Below are 27,566 nucleotides of genomic sequence, written 5' to 3' on the forward strand. Positions count from 1 at the left end.
GACACTTTCCAGCTGCTGCACTAGGCCACTGGGAATTAAAATGTTGGGAAGTTTGTGGCAAACGTGAGAATATGCCCATTAAATGTTTAAGTTTGTGAATTACTTTCAGAAAATGTATTAGACTTATGGGAAAAATGACAGAATTCTGATAAGAATTGCTCCTAAGTGGCAAAGTTATCATTAGGCTGCTTTGTGAATATACGGATTAAGACTTTAGGCTCACCACAGTGCATTACTTACTATCAGTCCTCAAAGGACTTGGGACCTGCAGTTTTCCATTTACTCTCAAATAACAACCCCATCATCTCTAAATCTACCACACACTATGTTAAACAATTAAGATCAGATTTTTTATTTATTTTTTAATCAAAGTTATATATCTTCATAATAAATACTTTGTGCTGTTGTGCTCTCTATCAATATAAATAGCAAAATATAATGTCACATTTCCTACACGTAAATGTAGATTTCCCCCTTAATTCTTCATTCTAATCAAAGCATCTTAACAATAATTGTATTTTTTAAGAAATAATCCGCACAACAACAAAAAAACAATACAGTTGAGGAGAATTCTTATTCAAAGAAACATTTTCAAACAAATCTGGATTCACAAAATAATAAAAAATAATAAGAATGTAAAAATAGGCGGATTACGATGACCTGTGTCCAAGGGCCATAGATGCTAAAGTCACACAAAATGTCAACTAGTGATGTGAGGTGAGTGTCGGAGGACACAAAGTGCTGCTGTTGCGTGGAGAAAAGCAAAAGAAGCTGATATTATTTCCTTCCCCTCCTTCATTGGCGTGGCGATCTTCGAATATTCATTTGAAATTCCACGCAGTTTCGACGTGAACACATGCCCTTGTTTATTAAATTTCCTTAGCATTTTTTAAAATAAAAACATGAAATATACAAACAGTAAAATTGTTTAGGCCAAAAATGTTTCTTAAACGTTGTGGTGTACATTCAGGAACATTCATATTGAAAGTGGAAAAAAAAGAAACTATAAGAAAAAAATCATATTAATTGGCTATAATTATGAACAATATTATTTACCATTACAGTTGAACATATGTTACAACGTATGTTGTGAATCTAGCAGTCCAATATCCCTGCCAAAGTGGTGTGTTCTCATAATTCCTCTTTTGATGGGATCCAGATGTAGGGTCCTGAATGCTCCTCTATCACCATTTTGCAGTGGTTATAAATGTCTTCTAAGGTGTCTCCTTGAACAAGGGCTGCAAAACAAGGGGATACATTCAGTACAGGCAGATCTAACCATTTATAAATAATTTTCTAATAGAAGGAAATATTTTTTTCTCATGTACATACTGTTAGTGATAATAATAAATTGCTCACAGGTTAAGGTTGAAAAAGTCACTGCTAAAGATGAAAACATTCTGCTAACACCTGCTCTTTTGGTTTTTACTGCCGTGGCTTAGATCTGATAGTTCCTCACCATACAGCAAATGAGGGTGTAATTTGTCACCGTAAAAGGTGAATGAAGGGCATTATCCAGGTAGGCTTGTAATGCTCATTCACATATGCAGAATTACAGCATGGATCTGTTTATCATTGAAATGATGAACATCAATAATGTTCATCATTCCCATCTAATTGTAGGATCTCCATGTAGGCCAATTTGTTGTGTGTAATCCAGAGGCTTGAGAAATGAGGCCCCAGAAGTGTTTACATTAACAAGGGTTGAGACTACAACTTTCACATCTCTTTTGTCTAAAAAGAGGAACATTGTGCATCTTTACTCATGGATACTGTACCTGTGAAAAACTCGCCAAACTCCTGCTCCAACTTCATGGCACGGTCAAATGTCTTCCTGGCCTGCTCTTCTGTTAATCTCTTATTCATCTCCCTGGGAACAAAGGTTTGTTGTGAGGCTTCAGACACCATGAGGCGGTTTCCCGGACACAGATTATGTCTAGTCCTGGACTAAAAAGCAAGCTCAATGCAGAATCTCCATTGAAAGTCTAGGATTAGGCTTAAATCTGTGTACAGGAAACCGGTCCCAAAGGTTCTAATCTCTGCAACTACATTTCCACACGTATGGACTATGAATTACGTTCATTAAGTTAATGTGTTATTTGTCAATTCAACTCCCATTTCCACTTAATTGCCTGATTTACCCCTCCCCACTTAAAAATGTATTCTGCACTCGATTTAATGATGTCAGCTCCTTCCCCTGTATTGGATATCCGTAATAAACACATCTGCTATGTAATATTTTCATGAGTTAGGATATGAGAGAACTCACATTAATGAATCAATGGACCTAGGTTTTATAAAGATGGCAATGGGATAGAGTTGTGCTACTTGTAGTCGTTTTATGGCATTCCCTGACACGTCCAGTATGCAGTGTTTACCCTGCTAACAGAGGAAAGAGACAGTTTATACACGTACATACTCTATACAGTATACACTGAGTGTACAAAACATTAGGAACAGCTTCCTAATATTGAGTTTCACCCCCTTTTGCCCTCAGAACAGCTCCCTTTATCTACACCGATTTGAAGAGTAGCTGCTACTTTTACAACAGCTAATGGGGATCCTAATAAAATACAAAATTCGTCAGGACAAGGTGTCGAAAGCATTCCATAGGGATATTGGCCCATGTTGACTCCAATGCTTCCCACAGTTGTGTAAAGTTGTCTGGATGTCCTTTGGGTGGTGGCCTATTCTTGAAACACACGGGAAAATGTTGAGCGTGAAAAACCCAGCAGCGTTGCAGTTCTTGACACAAAGCGGTGCGCCTACCATACCCCATTCAAAGGCACTTACATATTTTGTCATGCCCATTCACCTTCTGTATGGTACATACACAATCCATGTCTCAAACGTCTCAAGGCTTAAAAATCCTTCTTTGACCTGTCCCCTCCCCTTCATCTACACTGATTTGAAGTGGATTTAACCAGTGACATCAATAAGGGATCATAGCTTTCACCTGGATTCACCTGGTCAGTCTATTTCATGGAAAGAGCAGATAACCTTAATGTTTTGTACACTCAGCATATATCATTGAATTGACATAATGTCCTTGATTGAGTCAAATAACTGTTTCTGACATAATACTTTATTAGAAGAGGTATATAATACATACAAAGGAATAGATATGCTTGGAGACCAAGCATATCCTTTTAGTTATTCGTCCAATAAGACACACAGACCCACATTTTAAAATTCTGAAATTGGTCTAATAAAATAAAAATATTGGTATGATCTTTATGTGTGGTTCCACCATTTTGTCTGGATTAAATATTGATCAACACAATGCTACAACCACAGAGTTAAATGGAACCTGAATAGTGTTAAATATGGAAGTGTATTTTCGACAAGCAGAATTTTTTTTTGTTAATGCATAGGGGTCGATATGTATTAAGGTAGTAAAGTTAAGGTTAGGTTAAGGAATTAGGTTAGATATAGTTTCAGTGGGGCCTCCTGAGTGGCTCAGTGGTCTAAGGCACTGCATCGCTGATCCCGGTCGCCAGTTGAACAGTGTTTCCTCCGACACATTGGTGCGGCTGGCTTCTGTGTTAACCTGGCCGGTGTAAAGTAGCGCAGTTAGGTGGGTCATGTTTCGAAGGGTGCATGAATCCACCTTCGCCTTGCCCGTTGGGGAGTTCCAGCAATGAGACAAGATCGTAAAATACAACAACAACAAAACGTTTCAGTGAAGTTAATTAAGGAAATGGTTATGCCTTGATCACACTGATAGCACTTTTGCGCAAAAGTTCAACAGTCACCTTCTGCTACCATTTCTGTCAAGCCGTTTACGCACACAGTTTGACGCATACGTTCAATACATCCAATGTACGCACCACACAGAACATTTCCATTGGAAATGAATGTACTTCTGGTGTACCAAAATGCAATAACATTGTCGGTGTGATCGAGGCATTAGGAAAAGCCATAAAAGTTAACATTGGATTAGCGCACCGCCGCCTGCCACCATTAATTTTCTGCCTGTCGAAAACACACTGCCTAAATACAGTATTTCTCAATGACAGTGACACTCACCCTCTCAGCCACATATTTGACCGACTGAACACTGGTTCCATATAGATTGTCGTTGTACTGGCCCGCCTCAATGAACTTGTGCTCTTGGATGTCCTGCTCCATCTGCTCTCTGGACATTACAAAATGGTAGTCCCGCCCATCGACCTCGTAGTCCCTCCTCGACCGAGTGGTATCTTTGGTGCAAGAGGAGAAGACAATAAGGTAAAATAATACAGAAAGTACAATGTAAAGGGAGGAAACTGTTTAACTGAATGTGCAACTTTTTGATAAGCGAGTTATAGAGGGGGCAGCGTATAGAGTGATCGGTTTAACAACTTACAAGTATCTCAGAAGGCACTACATCTCACACTTCCAACACACCAACAGCGTCCAACACAAAATAGTACGCAGTATCATCATATGAATGCAACAAAAGTTCAACATTCACCTTCTGCATCCATTTCTGTCGAGCCGTCTACACATACAGTTTGACGCATAAGTTCGATAAATTCTAAGTATGCACCACACAGAACGCACTGCAACCGCCTTTGCAATTCAGTGCTGCAAGGCAAACACAGTGTTTCATTGGAAATTAATGTAATTCTGCTGTACCAAAATGCAATGATGCTGTCGGTGTGATCGAAGCATAATATCTTTTATTTACATTATAGTTACATAAGCAGGTACAGTGTGACTACAGTATAGATACTGTACATAAACACAACTATTATACCTGTTTGTGTAAACAAACTAATTAATTATGCACTGAAACATTTTCAAAATGCCATGATAGTGTTTTGAAAGCATAAAAAGTAGTGCACCTAAGCTGAGATCTGGTGTTTGCAGGGTGATTGAATGTAAACCCAGTCTAACTGTTACTGATACTGTAAATGTGTATTTTGTTCAATCTGACATTTGGTATAAGTGTTACGGTAAATGTGTAAAATAGGGAAATCTAGTGGTTCCCCGGGAAATCTATAGATTCTCCATCGCACTGTTAAAAAATGTGTAGATTTACAAGTGAGATCTACCCATTCCCCACAATTAATCTGTAGATCTCCTGGTAACTATGTATAGAGGCATTTGGAGTATTTAAATGTCAATACTGCTATTTCTACTCTAAGTCCATTTTCAATCTACTACTTATAACAGTGTGGAACACATTCTACTTCCTTTCACTACATTGTATTAACCAATAACTTAGTTACACTACATTCTGTATACCAGCAACTAAGGGGCTCACTTACCTGGCTGCCCTGAACAGTTAGCCGCTTTACATGGTTTTAAAAATAGATGGAATAAAATGATAAATAAATTAAAACAAACCAAATCCAAACAATGACGATCAAAATAAAAATATGACATCAAGTAGACAGTGGTGTGGACAGTTCTTTGAAATATACAACAGTATGAAATACTATCGTTATACTGAAAAACTGTATTTAAAAGGGCATATAACTCAAACAATTGTTTGTAAATATTCCTCATTATAAACTGGGTGGTTCGAGCCCTGAATGCTGACTGGCTGACAGCCATGGTATATCAGACTGTATACCACGGGTATGACAAAACATTTATTTTTACTGCTCTAATTACGTTGGTAACCAGTTTATAATAGCAATAAGGCACCTCTGGGGTTTGTGGTATATGGCCAATATACCTCGGCTAAGGTTCTGTGTCCAGGCACTCCACGATGCGTTGTGCCTAAGAACAACCCTTAGTTGTGGTATATTGGCCATATACCACACCCCCTCATGCCTTATTGTTTAATTATACCATGGCATTGTTGAATACTCCTTTCTGATTGGCTTGAAGGGCATTCTAGAGCTACTTCAGTGGATGTTGAACACATTTCTACCAGCAAATGAACACATTTCTACCAGCAAATGTGTTAAATTATAGCCATGGTATAAAAGGAATAATCAACTTGAGGCTCTATGCGTTCTCTGGAAAATAATCTGTGGAAGGTCAGTTCCACGACGCGCTACACACCTTCCACGTTGTTCATTCTTTTCCATAGAATGCATGGCCCCTCGTTGATTATCCCTTACTTAGTCCACTTTTAATACTGTCCCAAAAATCCACGTTTTCAAGATTATTTTCATTACATTACGTTCAGTCTCCTGATTACCAAAATCAAACAGGAGCAAAAACTCTCATGAGGATCCCAAACTTTTCCAGGAATGAATCATAGGCCTGTTATTAGGACCGCTATCAGGCTTGTATGTGCAAAATAATTGGATTGTGAGACTATATTAATGGTGTACCAATGAGAAATGTATGAAAAATGGTTTTAGAGTAAAATGCAAGAAGTACTCTACTGTCCATGAACCTTTGAACTTAGTAGTTTGGTCACACTACAGTAGAGATACTATACATAAACAGTATCTGGTCTACAGCCAAAACTCAAAATCCTGTTGTCTGTAAAACTAAATCCACATTTATTTGGATTTGTTGCCATAGCTTTTGTTGGATTTTGCCTTTCTCAGTTGGCCATAAAAATAAAACAAACTTCCATTGATTATTACCTAGCTGTGGCTAAAGTTAGCTGAAGTTTATAGTAATTTTTTCCAGAAAAACCGAACCATGGATTACAGTTTCTCCTGGCATATAGACTACTTTCAGCATGAGACATTTAACGTCAAATTCTAAAATCCTGAACTTCCCCTTTAATGGTTCAATAGAATTGCACATGTGAATACCAGGGTATAACAAAATCCTACATTATTATTGTCATCAAGAAATCATCTCTGGATAATTTAACCAAGTATGTATAATACAAATCAAAGAACCCAACAAAACATGTAAGGGGGGAAAATTAATAGCTTTTTGGTGAGAAATTAGGAAAAATAATGAATCAAACACTATAACAACATAGCAAATGAAGGAGATGGGTATAAAATAAAACTACAATGATATATTGGCAGCACAGTGGAATTTATTAGGGAGAGCTAATCACAAGGGCACATGATCACACAATGTATTCTTGATGCAGCAACTGTGTCCACCCTGAGACAGCCTGGTAGACTGGGGCCATATGTATCAAGCGTCTCAGAGTATAAGTGCTGATCTAGGATCAGGGGCCAGATTCACAAAACACTACTTACGAAAAAAAGTCCATAAGATAGTTCGTAAGTGCAATTCCTCAAAATGTTCTTAGGAATTTATAGTTTTCTGAAGAACTTCGTAAATATCTTTCCTAAGAACTATCTTCTTATGTGGCATTGATATTAGCGACGTGCTTGAAACCAATAAATAAGCTTATGTGACAGGGATGATAGGATTTGGCCCACTATAATAACGTTTTAATATTTCCATTTCATTACATTTATTCATCTGCTTTATGTCTCGAGAATTTTTGTTGTTGTTGTTGGCTCGCAAACCCTTTATACACAAAAACAAACTTTATTTTTCACACATTATAGCCATCAGACTAGCTATATCGAAACAAAAATGGATAACCAAGGAAAGCGCAAAAAAAACTTCAGCAAACAAGAGCTTGAAGTGATGGTGGAGGAAATAGCAGCCAGGAAAAGGTTGCTGTTGGGGAGACTCGATAACTGCAGGGTCACTGCAGAGACCAAAAGAGAGGATGGGCGAGAGTGCCCAAGTCTGTCTCTACCTTCGGGGGTATAGCAAGGGACAGTGGTCCGACATCAAGTCAGCTGCTAAGAAGGGAGTTGAAGAAGACTGGAGGGGGGAGGGGTATCAACCAGTCCTGTGGACCAGCTGGAGGAGAAGGTTTTGTCCATGATAGGAGAGGCGATGGTAGAGGGACTGCGTGACCGGTAAGATAGCTAGCTAGCTAACGCATAACGACATTAGCCAACATAGTTAATGACATTAACGTTAGCTAAGTTAGCCAAGTTCTTCTTTGCAAATTAACGAGCTAACGCTAGCTATTTAATACTTCTAGAATATTGTTAATTATTACTGTTAATTTAAATGTCTGGTAGCCAACTGTGTCTGTGGCAGTGGCGCAAGAAAACATTCATGGTTACAAAAGTATCCAGTTGTCACAAGACAAGGGTTTAGCTGTCCTAAAGTTGAGTACATTTCCAAGAAGATCCTAAAACATTATTTTCAAGAATCCCATTTCTTCTTAACTTGAAAAAACTTACGAACATTTCCAATAACTTTATTGAGGAATAGCAACTTTGCTTAACTTTCTTCATAAGTCTATACTTAAGGAGAAAATGGCAGTTAAGAAGAAATGTATTCCAAAGAAGATTTTGTGAATCTGGGCCCAGGTTCCCCCCGTCCATGAAATCTTATCAATTTTGATCTAAGAGACAAAACTGATCCTAAATCAGCACTCCTACTCTGAGAAGCCACTGGTCTCCTTGTGATGGTAGAGGGACTTACGTGGCACGCAGGAGCCAAATTTGTCAGGGAATTCGGATATCAGGTCGTCGTTGATTCTGTCTTTCATTGGTCCAAGGATTATGACGGGTCTGGCGTAATTAACTGAAAGATAAAATGCGTCAATCGACTAATTTACAGACATAATAGGTTATAACTGTGCACTGAGCATTAGTCTCCACAGTAAATGTAGGCAAGCAATTTCACTACAACAACCACGCTATATCTGAGCAAGCCAATGAGTACTAGTGCCAGAGAGGTTTCCATGTCTAGAGACTCAACAAGCGATTACTTCCTGTAAATAACTAGTATGGAAGAACTTTCCAGAATCTTCCTCGCAGGAGTTACAGGAAGCAATCAATTGTTTTGTCTCGTTTTTAAAACCTCTGTGGTGCTTGTACACACTGGTGTGCATGGATATAGCGTGACAATGTGCAAGCGGATAATGTTTCACTGACTGAAATAGTGCATTATCAAGGACCACTCTGGTAAAAGATTGGAAGAGTACTCACTCTCTTGTCGAATGACAGGCTCATAGGAGAGAATCATGTCCTCTTGACTCCCTGGTGACATAAAACAGTTACTAAAATAGTTACTATAAAACAGAAAAGTTACTAAAATGGACATTACATGCATGTTCATGCTTATTCTCTTGACCAAGTGTCCCAAGACAGGAGAAATGTCAATCTGGATGAATGAAGAAGTGATTAGAAGCATTCAATGAAAACGCTCAATGTAAATTGTGCCATACAAAAAAATGGATTAAGACTGATTGTGGCCGAAGAGTAGTGACACAACACCCAACAGAAGGCAAGAAAGTTTATACTGCTTTCGAAGTGAATTGTGACTGTCTAGTGCACTATGCAAACAGCCTTTTCAAGTATCCGTATAATCCCAAACAAACACAGAGGTTATTTTCTCTCGCCTGCAGTAATGACCAGTGGATGCGTTTTCAATTAGAGCTTGGGTTGGGAAATGTGTCAAGTTATATTGCTTCATTGTACTATTTGGTCGATGCACTTGAATATTATGAGGGCAAATCATTTTCTCTCGTCAAAAGATTGTCAATATAGGCCTAATCTAATTTAGGTCATGACTGTAGCTCTCGGGAGGATGATCACATTGTGTGCTTGTCTCCCAACCTTCCCATTCTCTTTGCCAGGATTAATTTAACCTACTATAACACAATATTTGTCCTGCTTTAGTTTCAATGCTTCAGCATAACACCTATAAAATCTATATGAACTGTTATCTGGCAACTCACAGAAAAGATACAGCTGTATCTAATTGGTTCTGCTTTTAGAGTGCATGCTAAGTAGATTTATATTTCATAGATTTTTTTTACTTCAGATACAAACAACAATTTACGAACGCACACAAATAATGGCTACATCTCATCTGGCCAGACCTGCATGTTCACACCCCCATCCCTAGTGGCTGCATTATGGTTTTCCACTTGGCCTTAAATTGTACCAATGGGTTTTTTTCTCTGTCGCCCATGTAATTTCAATAATAAATCATTCGATTTTTCCATTGTGTTAATTATGTGCAAGAAAGTACCAACATGATTTTATTCTGCATCTATTTGTATTCTGATCCAAGGATAGGGATTAAACACAGCAAGATAATAGTTATATAAAAAAGAGGAGAAAGCTAACATTACAAAAGATGGGTGTCCATTAATGTTGCAGTAAAATAAAAACTTTAACCCTTTACACTCATGGGATTTGGCCTATATGGATAGGGCTACATTTAAATGTTTCTTACAGAATTACATATGAAAAGCATATGCATAACCATGGTAGCAATGGAAAAGTAACAGTTTGGAGATAACGGAAAAATGTGTGCACAGTTCCTAAGCAATTTCAATACACTTATGACTCAAAGAATCTTCAACTCTAAGGTACTTTTCTGAGCTCTCCTAGCTGTGCCGTTGAGGAACTAGAGCAAGCACACTTGTAGTTGTAGTTGTTTCATCCCCATCACACAATTACTGTTGTTGTTTACGCAATCTAAAAACGGTCCATTTTATAAATCACAATCTGGGTCAGGTGGGCTTGTTCTTTTACCAACATGACTAGCTAAGTTATAAGTTAAGCTTTCACAAGGCAATTCAGAAAAACAGATTGTAATTTTGGTGCGCATAGAAAGGAGTCATGAGTGCATTCAAGTGCGTGTGCCACGGCAAATGTTCTTCTCAATAAACAAACAGGCTCATTCTGTTCAGAACAACCCAGGGTATGATGACATGTCATCTTGTAACTCTACATCAAACATAGTGATCATAAACGTTGACACTGTATATGACATGAGTTTTATGATATGGAAATGTGAAGTGCACATTTGGACTCACGGTGTTTGGCTTGCTTGTATGACATCAAAGCGGTATTTATTATAATTCTCAATGTCTCACCTTTCAAAATACATCGAGTCATCTTAATTTACAGCATTTTCCTCACTCAACAAAACATTTCTAAAAGTTGGCCAATTAGTGGGAGGGATGGGACCAACTTCTTGTTGCGCTGTGCTCAAGTTCAGAACGGCTGTCAGTCAAACCCCATACAGCGCTGTGAAGCACAGAGCCTGAGCTCTGACATCATGTATAGCATATTACTGTACAGCCACAACGTTCCAATTTAGAAGCTTATTAGCAGGGGTTGGAACCGGTTCAGGGAACAGTACCGAAAACCGTTTATATTTTTTGGGGGGGACAGAAACGGAACCGGGAACGAAAGTGATCCATACTGTTCTGGAACGGAACCGTTATTTTAAAAGGATGGGAACCGGATAATAACGTTATTTTACGTTCCAGGCATTTTTATTCTAGTCCCACAAAAAAACACAATAAAGTGCCTATGCAAAGCCCTCACTCTATCACTTATAAATCTATTACAGTGTCTGCCTGCATGCTGAAAAAAATTGTTGCCAGTGTGTTTCTTACAGTGTTTAGGCTACCTGCCCCTTCCCCCTCAGAAACATAGGCTACTGTACTCACGTTTTAATGAAATAGCTAAAGAAGAATGGATTACGTTTTTCAATGCTATGTAGGTAAGGATACTATAGGCCTAGTTATCACATTTCGGTTGGATTTATTAACTACAAAAAGCTAAGACGTGTTTTTAATTCAGGTGCCGCTCTGCACACACAAACTTGTTTGCTAGCTAGCTCAAGCTTGTTAGCTAGCTAGCTCAAAGGACATTCAAAGTTCCTCCATTGCAGCCACTCCTCCTAGGTATAATTCTGTGGACCTAATTCAGATAATGCATGTCATAACAAGATGCCCAGAGCTTTAAGCCTCCTCTTCAACCCTCACTCGCTCTCTCCCCACCCGCCAAATTTCAGTCGCATCTTGCGCCATAGGCTACACTTGTCTTTCCATCACGCATGTGAACAACTAGCTTGCCTGCTGTATTCGCACTGATTGGTTGTCACGTCCTGACCAGTAAAGGGGTCATTTGTAATTGCAGTATGGTCAGGGCGTGGCAGGGGGTGTTTGTTTTGTGTGTTTTGTGGTTTTTTGGTTCTAGGGGATTTTGGTTCTAGTTTTCTATTTCTATGTTTCTTTTTCTATGTGTGGCCAGGTATGGCTTCCAATCAGAGGCAGGTGTCTTTCGTTGTCTCTGATTGGAAGCCATACGTAGGCAGCCTGTTTTTCCTGTGTTTTTGTGGGTGGTTATTTTCTGTATAGCCTGTGTGCCTTATGGAACTGTTTCATCGTCTGTTTATTTTGTTTTGAGTGTTCTTTCCAAATAAAGAAGAAAGATGAGCACTATACCCGCTGCATTTTGGTCACCTTTCATCGACGCCTGTGACATTGGTGAAGTAATTTAATGAGCTAAATGTAAAAAACGGTTGATTTCACAGGTTAAAAAAGGAACAGAATGGAACGATATAAACCGGTACTTTTTGGGGATTTGAACCGGTTCAGAATTTTATTTTGCTGGTTCGAACAGTGAAACAGAACAAAAAAAATTGTGGTTCTGTTCATCATTTTGGTTCCAACCCCTGCTTATTAGTGCCTAAATATGCCATTTTGAACCAGTATATGGGTACGAGTGTAAAGGCCTACGAGACTACCGTAGCTAGCAGAAATGGGAGACAAGAGCACTTTTCCCTTCCACTTTGCACCTCATATTTTCATGGGATTCAACAATGCATCAAAATAGAGGAAGATCATAGATTACAGTGAACATTCAACATTTACTATGTGAAATAATTAAAAGGCACAAATATACACAGCATTGACAGTACGAACACCTCAGCATGCTGGCCTAAAAATAGGTGATCACATTCAGCTGCCCAAGAGTACACCCAAACATCTGTGTCTGTTATAGAAAGAGACTATGAACATGATAAAAACACAAAATGTATTTCCAGACAACTCAAACACTTTTTTTTATGTCTTTCTTTTTTGTGACTTGCAAACAATGTCAGAGTTAGGATGGGAGGTGACAGAAATCAATACAACCAGGACCCAAACTGAGAGGTCATACTGAAGCATGCAAAACAGGCTATCAAAATGAGTCAATAAGGGGAAAAAATAAAAAGGGAGGAAACAAACACAAAGTCAACAGAAAAATGTGTTGGGGGGGAGGGGAGTGTTGCTTGACTGTACAGACAGGACCATTCCTCAACCAACTTACTCAGCGTCTTCGTCCCATACCCGTCATCACCTATTCCTGGGATGTCCTACATGGCCGTCCCAAGAGAGCAAAGACAAGGAGACAGGGCAGGGATAGCCAGAAAGGTGGAAGGAAGAGGTAAGTGGCATTAAAGAGGGGAAGCTGTGAAATCCTGAAAGGCAAGATTAGTTAGCCGAGCTCAGATCATCTGACTCAGTTCAGACACAAGACGACCAGCCTGAACCGGTCATAACCAGTCATAAACTGTATTTAGAAAACAAAAAAAAGTCATATCAGATAACAGGGACTATTGGACCACTTTGTGATAGATGATGGCCGGGGTAGTTTTTGAGGAACCACTGGTGACTGCTCAGTGTTGATCCTGATCTGAGCACCCAGACACCATCACTGCACCAGAGCCAACAGAGAGAGAAAAAAGAAAGAAAGCTAGGAGGGGGACCTCCATGAAAACCCTATCCCTGCACACGTCTCCACAACCTATATGTCACCTATATGTACCTGTGTCGGTGTGTGTACCTGTGTCGGTGTGTGTACCTGTGTCAGTGTGTGTGTGTGTTCAAGCCTACTTACGTTCTGAATCACTGCCATCCTGCTCACCCAACTCCTTGTTCTTGTAGAATGGGAACTTTCGTGTAAAGATGAAGTTGTTTTTACGCTTGTCATTGAATGACTGTGGAGGAAAGAAAGCATGGGGTGGGGCAAACAGGGAGCTCTAATTGTTGTCATATTCATGCTGACAAACCAACTAGCTGCAATATGTGGGACATGAAGAAATGATGGCGTGGTCACAAGAAATGGACTACAGGACTGACATCACAGTACTGACATTACACTAGATGACTCATCCATCAGAGCAGGGTTGAATTATAACCCAATCATATATAAATATGTTGCTTAGCTAATACAAATTATCATGAATTAATCATGACATTTCGCAAATCTCTCATTTTGTTTCACAAATGTGATTTGTAATAGGCTGTTCGATGATAACACTGTCAAAATGACTCAATGTGTGATAGAGAACTACACAGTAATAATTTGCCATCATTTCCTTCATGTGCACAATTGCACCCAAGACATTCTCAAACACTTGAAAATAAAACGAAATAACAGCACGTGTCAAACACACAGATAAATGCCGGAATATGGTATGCCATGCAGCAAAGACGTTAACAGGATCATGCTATGACATTAGGAACATCGCTGTGATACAAATGATGTCCAACAATCATGCAGGTTAGAACTTCAGGAGGTGGAGGGATGAGATCCCATGCCATGGCTGAAAGAAATCAGGTCATTGTTGCCTAAAACTATATATTTAGATAGGCTTGTGAAGATATAAAATCCTAAATTAACAAACATATAAAGAATTATGATACGAAGGGGTCAGATTGATCAAATGTTGTGTGTGTTAAATTACAAACAAACAAAATTAAAGGAGAGAAGTTGTGCATAGCGCTGTTTGAGAAGCTAGGAGGCGGCGTGGAGGAGAAAGAAGGAATTGCAGTTGTGATGTTTATTTGCGACGAATACTCATTTGCATACATGTGCTCCATAAATCCGATTCTAAAGGTATAATCGTTAAACCAGCAATGATCACCGAAACTGGTTCAATACCAGCCTCAACTACGTACACTTCTGTTCAAAAGTTTGGGGTCACTTAGAAATGTCCTTGTTTTTGAAAGAAAAGCAAAAAAAATTGTCCATTAAAATAACATCAAATTGATCAGAAATACAGTGTAGACATTGTTAATGATATAAATGACTATTGTAGCTGGAAACGGCAGATTTTTTATGGAATATCTACTTAGGCGTACAGCGGTCCATTATCAGCAACCATCACTCCTGTGTTCCAATGGCACGTTGTGTTAGCTAATCCAAGTTTATCATTTTAAAAAGGCCAATTGACCATTAGAAAACCCTTTTGCAATTATGTTAGCTCAGCTGAAAACTGTTGTCTGATTAAAGAAGCAATAAAACTGGCCTTCTTTAGACTAGTTGAGTATCTGGAGCATCAGCATTTGTGGGTTTGATTACAGGCTCAAAATGGCCAGAAACAAAGAATAAACTCATCAGTCTATTCTTGTCCTGAGAAATGAAGGCTATTCAATTTGAGAAATTGGCAAGAAACTGAAGATCTCGTACAACGCTGTGTACTACTCCCTTCACAGAACAGCACCAACTGGCTCTAACCAGAATAGAAAGAGGTGTGGGAGGCCCCGGTGCACAACGGAGCAAGAGGACAAGTACATTAGTGTCTAGTTTGAGAAACAGACGCCTCACACGTCCTCAATTGGCAGCTTCCTTAAATAGTACCCGCAAAACACCAGTCTTAACATCAACAGTGATGAGGCGACTCTGGGATGCTGGCCTTCTAGGCAGAGATTCAAAGAAAGAGCCATATCTCAGACTGGCCAATAAAAAGAAAAGATTAAGATGGGCAAAAGAACACAGACAGAGGAACTCCGCCAAGAAGGCCAGCATCCCGGAGTCGCCTCTTCACTGTTGACGTTGAGACTGGTGTTTGCGGGTACTATTTAATGAAGCTGCCAATTGAGGACTTGTGAGGCGTCTGTTTCTCAAATTTTATTGGTCACATACACATGTTTAGCAGATGTTATTGCAGGTGTAGCGAAATGTTCATATACTATAGCGACCTTAGTTCAACACCCGGAGACCTAATCAAGAGATGTTAGCCTATTGGGGAGGCTAAAATAGGTATAGTTCAGCTATAATCCAAGGGGAAGTTGTGTATCTCTTTACTGGAAGCTTAGGGACATTATTTTAGCTATTAACCGTGCAAAATGTCAGTACAACTTTTCAATATTTTTGAGAAATGTGAAGAGAGGCATCCGTTAAACATTTAAATACATTTGTATGATCTAACCCTCCAAAACCTTTTGGAACCCGTTTTAAAAAGAGTGCAGCGAATACAACACAAAATCTACTCGTTACTTGTAACATAGGCAGGCAAAAACACTGATGAACATGGCCAAATGTCCTGCTGTAAGGCCAAAATGGACAAAGAGTTTGAAGGATGTATGGTGATTTGGCTTCTGCAGAGGTTGGCCCAGGGACCGATATGACATTAAAGGAAAAAATAGCCTCTAATGCTTCACAAAAAAATCGAATTATACAATGTGCAATGTTTATTTAGGGTAAGGGCTGTGAGGTAAAGCTGTCAGGGAGAAGGTGCTGCCTGCAGAGATGTGATGTCTTTGCCACTCAGGCAGAGAGACCTCAGGCTAATGCTTTAGATGAACATAAATTACTATCACAACTTCTCCTAATGCGAGGGGAAAGCTGAGACGTAAATCTGAGAAACCTGACGTGAAATCTGAAATTTGCTCTTGATAACGTTACACATCCACATTTCACGAGTATTAAGACAAAAACAAAAGTTTAGAGGTTTAGAAGCTACTTTCTCTACTTCATATCACAAAGGAATGTAATTGATATATGGGTTTACAACCATTTCCATTTCAGAAAATGTCTTCCTTCAAAAGTTAAGTTGGCTTGCCAGTCCTTAGTATAAGATCTTAGCACTTACCCCTTTGGAATCAATTGTTCCAGGTTTGGCATTGAACTTCACTGTCTTTAGACGAGCTCGTTCTTTCCTCTCAACCCTGCCAGTACCAGGACAGAGACACATGGACAAAAACAGTCATGCTACAGTGGGTTTTCCATTTCTCCAACGCTATCTGCTGGAATTGATTTGTTTTAAAACAATGTTTGTGCTTGTCATCTTTGTGTGGCTTCACTCAGTTGTCATATGCAGGTGCAGCAGCACCCCCTGGTCTACCAGGTGCAGCAGCTCCCCCTGGTCTACCAGGTGCAGCAGCACCCCCTGGTCTACCAGGTGCAGCAGCACCCCCTGGTCTACCACACCTATTGCACCTCTTGAGATGGGTTAATCTGTATGCTTGGAGACAGTAGACCTGTATAATCTCTCACATGAAGCCTAATTTAAAAGTATCTGGTGTAGAATTACGTTTTTCTTGCAGTAAAATGATACAACAAATGTTAATTTTGTTGCGGGAACAGGAATGAAGAAACGTTTTCTTTCAGCCACTCTCAGGCCTTTCAGAAAAGGTAGGGACGTAGAGTCCACTGTCCCCCAGAAGATAACCTTTTGGTTAAGCACTTTGAAGTTTAGTTTAACAAATCCACCACTTACCTCCTTTTGCTGGGGATGACCCCCATCTCTTCGCTGTCCCCATCAGGGGTCACCCTCCGGGCCTGCCACCATTCATCGTCTGAGGCATTGATGACGTGGAGGATGTCCCCATACCTGAAGCTGAGGCCCTGGCTCGGGAGTCCACTGTCTTTGGCCTTTTCATAGTCGAACAGTGCCCTGTGAGGGAAACAGAGGGAGACATGCTATTATAGAAAAATTACGTTAAATGCCATCTATTCAGGATGACTTTAACTAAGTCCAAAAGAGACCCACCTGACGTAAAGGGAGCGTTTCTGATTGGTTCGGAGGGATCCGGACCCAGAGCTCATGCTATGGTTCATCATCTGTTCCCGCAGATCATGGATTTTGGCCTCGAAACGCCCGTACTCTGCAAGTGAAAGACAACACCCAGGATTACAATAATGTTCTGTTTTACACTCAATGTAGACTGCTCTACATTGCAAAGGAAAGGGAGGAGAATCTGTTCAGAACAGTAACCTAGGTTGGCCCTGGTCAAAAGTAGTGCACTGTGTAGGAAATAGGGTGCCATTGAGGATGCATCGCTAAATGATTATGGTGACATTTAATGTGCATCAGTAAACATTGAGAGAGAAACAAATTAAAATGCTTACATTTCAAATGGACAGAACCAATGTTTTCAACTTCTTTATATTGATTGATGATGCATGTACAATATGTATTACCATGTAAAAAACACCATATATACAAAGGTATGTGGACACCCCTTCAAATGAGTTCATTCGGCTATTTCAGCCACACCTGACAGGTGTATAAAATTGAGCACACAGCCATGCAATCTCCATACACAAACATTGGCAGTAGAATGGCCTTACTGAAGAGCTCAGTGACTTTCAATGTGGCACAGTCATAAGATGCAACATTTCCAACAAGTCAGTTTGTCAAATTTCTGCCCTGCTAGAGCTAACCCGGTCAACTGTAAGTGCTGTTATTGTGAAGTAGAAATGTCTAGGAGCAACAACGACTCAGCTGCGAAGTGGTAGGCCACACAAGCTCAAAGAACGGGACTGGCGAGTGCTGAAGCGCGTAAAAATCGTCTGTCCTCGGTTGCAACACTCACTACCGAGTTCCATACTGTCTCTGGAAGCAACGTCAGCAAAATAATTGTTCGTCAGGAGCTTCATGAAATGGGTTTCCATGGCCGAGCAGCTGCACACAAGCCTAAGATCACCATGTGCAAAGCCAAGCGTCATCATTTTACTGGAGTGGTGTAAAGCTCGCCGCCATTGGACTCTGGAGCAGTGAAAACACGTTCTCTGGAGTGATGAATTACGCTTCATCATCTGGCAGTCCGATGGATGAATCTGGGTTTGGCGGTTGCCAGGAGAAGGCTACCTGCCCCAATGCATAGTGCCAACTGTAAAGTGGTCTGGTTGAGGAGGAATAATGGTCTGGAGCTGTTTTTCATGTTTCAGGCTAGGCCCCTTAGTTCAGTGAGAGGAAATCTTAAAGCTACAGCATACAATGACATTCTAGACGATTCTGTGCTTCCAACTTTGTGGCAACAGTTTGGGGAAGGCCCTTTCCTGTTTCAGCATGACAATGCCCCCTGTGCACAAAGTGAGATCCATAAAATGGTTTGTCGAGATCGGTGTTGAAGATCTTGACTGGCCGAGTCCTAACTTCAAGCCCATCGAACCTTTGGGATGAATTGGAATGCCGACTGTGAGCCAGGTCTAATCTACCAAGATCAGTGCCCGACCTCACGAATGCTCTTGGCTGAATGTTTCTCTCGGTTTTGGATTGTTGCAGGGGGATAGGACAGAGAACAGGGTCGATAATGGAGGTCCTTTTGGCTCCGGGGGTACAGATTCCCTAGGTACAGATGTAGGATCAACTTCCCCTCCCCAAATCATAACATTAAACTATTAGTGGGGAAAATGCCAAACTGACCCAAGATCAGCATCTAGGGCATAAATTCAATCCGGAGTGTGGAAGATCCGCACTATAGCGCAATTGAAGTTAAAAGGCAATGTTCCTGCATTCCCGGATACTTCATTGAAGGTAAATGCTGCATATGTCGACTCGATCTGAAATTACCTTTACATTTAAATTGCGCTATAGTGCGGATCTTCCTCTGTCCGGATTGAATCTAGCCTTAGGGAAACTTCCCCCTACACCTTCCTATTGAGTGAACACTCTGATTACAGCTCTGAGACTCCCCTTCCCTCCACCATAGCCTATACAAGGTGACATATTCTCGACATACAACAAGCAGACAATGTTAGACACTGTCCAAAGGTAACACACGGTACAGAAAGCTCAGATAGTTCTCCTAAATTTTGCTCTTAGAACTGCTGTGAGGTCCCTTGCATTCCCATCCAAACCAAATGTCCACAAAAACCTTCAGAAATCTTCTTCTCATGAACTGTATATCAGATTGACTCAACTTGGGTTTGTAATTCTGTATGCATAATGTAGGTAAGGACAGTAGCCTATAGGGGTGCTATGGAAGCATTAAGCCACCTGGTGGCACTGTAGAAAATGCACATACTTATAGCTCTTTGCTCGTTTGACATTTGGAAAAAGGCTCAAAGCTTAAACTCCCCCTAGCAACCCAAATCATCCCAGTCTCTGAAGTTTCTTTAAAGCTACTGTAAAACGATTTGGATGCGAGTCAACGATTGATGACCATTGCTAGGTAAATAAGATGGAAAAGTGGTGATTGCAGTCTTTATTTGTCCATAAACAATCATTATATTTGGGAGAGTAATTTGGGTGAACTATCCCTGTACTGAAACACTGCTGCAGCAGTCGCCTCTACAGAGCAGAGCAGCCATGCAGCTAATGAGGCAGAGAGACTCACTTCAGCCTAAAGCCCACACATACCTCGGTACAGCGGTCAGCTAGGCAGGACTGAGAGTGCATGACCCAGTCAATCAGACTAACCTTCGGACTGAGAGAGTTCATCACCCAGATGAACAGGTATAATCAAAAGGTTTTATACAAAATAATACTACACAAATCATCCAAAGAGGGAATCTGAGTCTTAAAGCCAATTTCTTCCCAGACACATGTGACGTGTTTCCCCCTGAGATTGCAGAGATTTAGGGGAGAACAAGAGCAGAATCGCACAGGCTTGGCTGGCAGAGCTGTCCCTTCAATGAGAGAGATAATAATGTGCATTGCAACCAGCAGGAAAGCAATACTGAAGTGCAGAGCGAGAGATAGAAAGAAAGAAAAATATAGAAAAAGATTTGATGCTGTAACTAGATGAGGTTCTAAAACAGGTCTTGTAATGTGTCAACAGAGTAGTGTAATCTGTAGAAAAACCTTTGAGTGTCTCTAGAAATTGTAAAAAGATCCATTCCTCAAGCTTTGTATAGTTTGACAAAGATGCCAAGTCTACCGTCTTAATTTGAGATGCGTTAAATCTTGTTTTGTTCCACTTAAGCTTTAGTTCCTTGAGTAAAACAAAATGTTGGTACCTATACTCTTCATTACAAGCCAGCATGCAGATAATAAAGCAATGCATACACACATCAACTTGCAGAGCTTTCATTCATAATTCTCCTCTCTTTCTCATACACAAGCACACACACACCACACAGGCACAGACACACAGCTGACTAACACACATACCTCTCTGTGTGTGCTTCAGCTCCCCTATCCTCCTTTCTCTGCTACTACTAGTCTGTCTCACTCTGGGGGCTGCCTTCCTGTCTTCTGTTCGCCTGGATACTGCACGCTCACTCACTCAGCACGCTCACTCACAGTCCTCTGACTTTGCCCAGTGCAACAGTAAGCAAGCCAACATGCATGGGGGAAGGAATATCTTTCTCCTCTGGCAAGCTGAAGGAGGGATAGAGGAGAGACCAATTGGGAAGGTGTTTGTAACAAGGAGTACGCAGGCAGCAGTGGTAACATCCATTGGCTGCTATCCAAGTATAGTAGAGCACAATCCCCAAACACCTGCCCCAGCATGGAAAAGGGGAGGGAAGCATTTTTCATCCTCCCGTTACTATCTATCAAAATGACTTCTCGTTTTATTTCTCTGCTGCAGTACGAAATTGTATGCACTCACTACTGTTAGTCACTCTGGATAAGAGTGTCTGCTAAATTACTAAAATGCACAAATCAGATAAAGTTAATTGAGTGGAATGAATCCTATGACGGGCAGATTGGAAAACTAGTGGGCAGGAAGCAAATGAAGAAGGGATAAACTGAAAAGGATGATGCCACACCTCTAATAGTTTCTTATTCATTCATTATGCCGTTAAATACAGCAGTTAAATCTAAGCTGTATATGCAACTGGGTAGACTATATTAGACTCCCGTCATGCACTGAATGGCTATAACGATAGGCAGCCTGGAAATACTTGAGTCCATGTGGAATCCCTTGGATGAGTGTCAAACTCCTTACTAAAAAGTTCCAACAGAGAAATCACACCAGATGATATTAAAATGTGCACTGATAGGTTATCATGACAACAGATTCTGGCCCTTGAATTCATGTACACAATTCAGACTCCATAAACGGGTGTCTTTCAGAGACACTACCATGAAGAAAACATGTATGAAATGTATGATAAGATTATATGATGTAATGTATGAAAGAATATTACAAAACAAGATGCCCATTTGTGTCCATAAAGATAGTTTATCTCTGTGTATTTCTCCCTTTAGAATCACCTGATTCAAGCCCTCAAAAGGTAAATCTGGATAGTATTAGACAGCTGCCCAAATCTATTTCACAAGCACTCTCAACACTGGGATCATGATGGAGCTTCTTTCTGACACATGCATTGAGGGGGAAAATAGTCGTGGCACAACATGTTACATAGAGACAGCGTTATCCAAGATCCAAGGTTATCCAAGTAACTGAATCCTCTGTAATTTGGAACGCTTAAAATGATAACATAAAATGCGTCAGAAATAGTAATTATAGCAACTGAATTTACAGTCACCTAAACCATTGTCTAGGTTTCCCTAGGGAAAGGGTGTGAACATGTGCTTTAATATTAAAGGGATAGTTCATCCAAATTACCCATGTTTACCTGACAACTGTCTCCAAATGCTAGCTTTTTAGCACTTATGACACAAAACCAAAGCAAGTGAATATCTCTGATTCAGATTTGTTGGTATTTCGTCAATCATCTTTAACAAACTTTATTGAGTTACACAATACATTTTAAACACCTTGGGAGGATTTGGACATGAAATGCAGAAATCAGAAAGATTTCTCTTTCAAAACAAAAGCACTTCGATATTTTGTAAAGAATGTATATTTAGAAAATACATGAAATACATGAATAAGGAAGACAGGAATAGTAGCTTAGGTGCTACCTAAAATGACTTGTTTTTCTCTCTGCATGTACTTGTGTGTCATGATGACTGGGTTTGTCAGTTACCTATATACATGTGTGGCAATAATAAAAAATAATAATATTAATAATAATAAAACAGGGACAAATACTAGGAACCAATTTACTAAGATTTGCCCTGGTTCAATGTTGGTCTCAATTTTTTTTAAAGAATAAAACAAAACAAAAAAGCTTAAATAAATGAAGAATTAAACAGGCAATTAAGTGGGTTGGCCTTGAGTTTCATTTTTAATTTCACTCTTTAAAGCGTGGTGCAGACTTTTAATGTAGTCAAAGATTTAGAACATCTGGCCATTATCAAACAAATTCTAGGGAGAAAAGTGACAAAGTGCAAAAAGTTTAAAAGAATCCGACAAGAAGTGGATGTGTAAATGGATGGATGGAATAGGATGTGTTGATGGATGGATGGAATAGGATGTGTTGATGGATGGATGGAATAGGATGTGTTGATGGATGGAGTAGAATGTGTAGATGGCTGGATGGATGAAATAAGATGTGTTGATGGATGGATGGATGAATAGGATGTGTTGATGGATGGATGAATAGGATGTGTTAATGGTTGGATGGATGAATAGGATGTGTTAATGGATGGATGGATGAATAGGATGTGTTAATGGATGGATGGATGAATAGGATGTGTTAATGGATGGATGGATGGATGGATGGAAATAGGATGTGTTAATGGATGGATGGATGGATGAATAGGATGTGTTGATGGATGGATGGATGAATAGGATGTGTTGATGGATGTGTGGATGAATAGGATGTGTTGATGGATGGATGGATGAATAGGATGTGTTGATGGATGGATGGATAGGATGTGTTGATGGATGGATGGATGAATAGGATGTGTTGATGGATGGATGGATGAATAGGATGTGTTGATGGATGAATAGATGAATAGGATGTGTTGATGGATGAATAGGATGTGTAGCTGGATGGAAGGATATAATAAGATGTGTTGATGGATGGGTGGAATAGGATGTGTTGATGAATGGAATAGGATGTATTGATGGATGGATGAATAGGATGTGTTGATGAATGGAATAGGATGTATTGATGGATGATGTGAGATCTTGATGCCTTACACCAGGAAAAAGCACAGTGGGCATTGGTTAGGGGCTCTGAGCTGGGGTATAGTGTCAAGACCTGAAAGATAGGCTGTGACCGAAGTCTCCTTCTACATTCTGTATTTACTACAGTTGGGTGCATTAAATGTTTACATTTACATTACATTTTAGTCATTTAGCAGACACTCTTATCCAGAGCGACTTACAGTAGTGAATGCATACATTTCATTTCATGCATTTAAAAAAAAAAATGTGTACTGGCCCCCCGTGGGAACCCACAACCCTGGCGTTGCACACACCATGCTCTACCAACTGAGCTACAGGGAAGGCCTACATGTGCTGCGATTCATTTCCTCAAACGTTTGCAGCGAATTCATACATTGTTTTATCAGTGATAAACAGTTTAATATAAACAAAAACCTGTATGATGTGTAACCATTTGTAATTTTTAAGTGATTTTTCATCGTTGCAAAGGCGAGGGATGCAATTGCCACTCCAATTGAAGAATGACCCAGGACATAGTATAAGAATTCGGTCACAGTCATATAGAAGGGGTGTGCATGGGAATGAGGTATGTACAGTTGAAGTCGGAAGTTTACATACACCTTAGCCAAATACATTTAAACTCAGTTTTTCACAATTCCTGACATTTAATCCTTAGGTCAGTTAGGATCACCACTTTATTTTAAGAATGTAAAATGTCAGAATAATAGTAGAGAGAATGATTTATTTCAGCTTTTATTTCTTTCATCACATTCCCAGTGGGCCAGAAGTTTACATACACTCAATTAGTATTTGGTGGCATTGCCTTTAAATTGTTTAACTGGGGTCAAACATTTTGGGTAGCCTTCCACAAGCTTCCCACAATAAGTTGGGTGAATTTTGGCCCATTACTCAGCAGCAATGTATTTTATGGCAATGTACTGGTATTTACTAGAAAATTACAGTTCTGGCCCTTAAAAAGTTACATTTACTTAACACTTTCTACAGTGAGGGTGACCCGCGGAGTTCCATATAACAGCAAGTGCTGTCAAATACTCCCAAATGTTCCTTTTATGACCTGCTGTTGCCAAAGTCATAGGGAAAAAAGTCCTGACGTTCTTTCATTTGATTTTCAGCAATTATATTGGCAGATTGTTCCGTTTGTGAACTACATTTACATTTGGTCTTATCCAGAGCGACTAGGGTTAAGTGCCCTGCTCAAGAGCACAGACAGGTTTTCACCTAGTCGTCTCAGGGATTCGAATCAGCGACCTTCCGGTTACTGGTCTATAGCTCTTAACCGCTAGTCTACCTGCTGTCCCAGCTATCTAATTTTCCAGCTGGATGTGCTCAAAACAAAAAGGCAATAGGTTCTCATTGGCAAATACATTTCTATGACCAAATGTACCGTGTACTGATTCTGAGGACAATCTTCCCAGAATACACCTTTACACAGTGATTCTTAAAGTCCAGGCCCATGACTCCCTCTTACTGCAGACATCCCATGAAGTATTGCCAAAGACAACCGCTGACTTTAATCCAACATGACATGTCTTGGCACACTAATCAAAGCAACTTAATGCACCACAGGCAATGTACTGGAGATTTATAAGACGGAGATGGACAGAAAATGTCCCTCGTGGATTATTAGTGTTTATTTGCTTTTGTGAAATGATGTTAAGTATTTGCCCACAGGATTTGGTTATCCTAGGGCAGTGGTCGCAAACCTTTTCTGAGCCTATTCAACATTAACACAGTCTTGTCTGAGTGAGGGTTGGGTAGTGATATATGTGTTTTTTATTTTACTCACGGTGCCGGTGCCTCTGTATCTGATAATCAGTCTCTCAGCGAATAGAGGGAGAGAGCAGCAGAGGGTCCACCTCTTACCGCCCAGGTAGCCGAGTTCGCACCTCCAGTTCAAAAGGGGACAACTTCACCTACCCGATGTGCCAGGCAGCTCAATAAAGTGTACCTACAGCTAACAGCACGAGAGAAATTTATAAAATAGGAGTGCATATTTTTTATTGTTGGCCTTTTCACAGAAATGTTTGGCGATCGACTTGGAATGCCTTGAAGATCGACCAGTCGGTTGATGACCACTGTCCTAGAGTGTGTTTTGTCATGTGTCTTCCACCTTGATCATGAAGCTCAATGATTGGCTGTTACAGCTGACACTCACCCTCGGGCCTGTACTGAGCAATGATGGTGACAGTTTGGCCCGCCCCCTTTAGTGCTGCAGCCGCTTGCTCGTGGGTGGCCCCGCGTAGGTCGATGCCATTAACCTGCAGGGACAGAAAGACACACCCATCTCTACATGAATTTTTCACTTTTTACAACTGCAAACAAAACATATCAGGTTAAATAGGGCCATCCCTCCTTCCCTCTCTTTCCACTCATCCCATTCACCTCAATCCCTGTGTGTGTGTGTGTGTGTGTGTGTGTGTGTGTGTGTGTGTGTGTGTGTGTGTGTGTGTGTGTGTGTGTGTGTGTGTGTGTGCGTGCGTGCGTGTGTGTGCTCACTGCTCCAATGCATGTCTGACAGTGTGAGGAAGTGAAGAGACTGGGAAGTGATAGACTACGTGCCTGAGAGAAAGCGAGGGAACAAGTTATTCTTAGACATGAAAATCAGGCCAGAGCTGAAATGCGCCTTAACTGCCTACTCTAATCAAGGTGCCAAGGCCAAAGAAGGCAAGGGCTTGGGCACCTCAACCACAGTTTTACATCAGTTTTAATCAGGCATCCAGAGTGATTTGAAAACCCACCTTACATGGTTGAAATAATAAAAAAATAGTGAATACAGAAAGAGGTGTGTCTAACACGAGGGTTATACCTTTAAACATGTTTCCCAAAGTTGCATCACTCCATGTCAAATTGGTGATGAGTTATGACCACTACATGTTTGCCACTGTGTCAATATGTGGCTTGATGCTACTGTGTTACTGTCACTGTGTGGCTTGATGCTACCCTTTAACTGCTATAGGCTACTGCTCTTGTCATAAGCGTAGCAATGATCGGACCAAACTGCAGCGGGTATGTGAAACATCTTCTTGATTTATTAAAGAAATGAACACTGAACAAAAGAAATTAACACTGAACAAAAGAAATGACGAAAAACAGTCCTGTAAGGTACTCTGACTATACATGGAACAACCACCCACAAGACAAAAACCCCTACTTAAATATGGCCTCTAATCAGAGGCAACGAGATACAGCTCCCTCCAATTAGAGTCCTATCCCAAACAATACCACATAGAAATAGAAATACTAGAAAATCAAACATAGAAATACATAACATAGAACCCAAAAACCCAACAATACAAAACAAACACACCCCTGCCACATCCTGACCAACTACAATAACAAAATGACCCCTTTACTGGTCAGGATGTGACAGCTCTTTCCAAGATAATTTAACTTGTACATGTTAATCAATCATTTCATCCACACTGCTCGCGAGCGTCTGCGTTTCCGAACGCTCAAAAATAACTTATATTTGACAGTGAGCAGCCTTTTGTAAGTTCCGCCTCTTCCTTCTCCTCATTGGCTTTGAGGAGTATTATTTCTGTCAACAAACCAATGTGGGTGCTTGGAAGAGGAACGAGAAAAGAGAAATCAAAGCTAACAAACTAAAAGCTCAAAACTAACTAATTATGTTTCCTCTTTTATCTGTATATTAATAGAGGGAGTAGAGATCCAGCAAAAGAAGGACCATATGCATTTCAGGTAAAATAATGTTTCATTTCGGTTTTGGTACAGCGATAAAATGTAATGCCAACCGTTACTGTAGTTAATTTTTATTTATTAAAGAAAATACAAAGTCTTGGTGTTCCTGGTTCCATATATGATCATTACAGTCGTCAGTTAATTTAGCATTAGCATTACATTAGCACATCAAATTTCAAAGACCTGTGGTATCCATGTTTTTTCAGATATCAACACCAAACTTGGTATATATCTTCAT

General features: G+C 40.1%; 1 protein-coding gene across 18 annotated transcripts in view; it reads right to left on the minus strand.

Annotated features, from left to right (window-relative positions):
• Positions 1-336: 336 nt before the first annotated feature.
• LOC106603804 (disks large homolog 2) overlaps positions 337-27,566 on the minus strand; it is a 325,722-nt gene continuing 298,492 nt past the window's right edge. For 12 of the 18 annotated variants that reach the window (XM_045717311.1, XM_045717307.1, XM_045717316.1 and 9 more), the window contains 11 exons: positions 25,785-25,887; positions 17,464-17,578; positions 17,191-17,367; positions 16,564-16,639; positions 13,584-13,683; positions 8,883-8,933; positions 8,374-8,475; positions 4,030-4,202; positions 2,270-2,382; positions 1,779-1,870; positions 337-1,238 (listed from right to left, as the gene is read on the minus strand). In XM_045717311.1, coding sequence (XP_045573267.1) covers positions 1,132-1,238; positions 1,779-1,870; positions 2,270-2,382; positions 4,030-4,202; positions 8,374-8,475; positions 8,883-8,933; positions 13,584-13,683; positions 16,564-16,639; positions 17,191-17,367; positions 17,464-17,578; positions 25,785-25,887 — 1,209 coding nt within the window. In that variant the 3' untranslated portion in view covers positions 337-1,131. Of the gene's footprint in view, positions 1,239-1,778; positions 1,871-2,269; positions 2,383-4,029; positions 4,203-8,373; positions 8,476-8,882; positions 8,934-13,013; positions 13,060-13,583; positions 13,684-16,563; positions 16,640-17,190; positions 17,368-17,463; positions 17,579-25,784; positions 25,888-27,566 lie in introns of those variants that run through there. The other 6 variants (XM_045717317.1, XM_045717310.1, XM_045717309.1 and 3 more) reach the window with 5 other exon arrangements.

This window comes from Salmo salar, chromosome ssa04 (genome assembly GCF_905237065.1).
Source record: "Salmo salar chromosome ssa04, Ssal_v3.1, whole genome shotgun sequence".
Classification (NCBI taxonomy): Eukaryota; Metazoa; Chordata; class Actinopteri; order Salmoniformes; family Salmonidae; genus Salmo; species Salmo salar.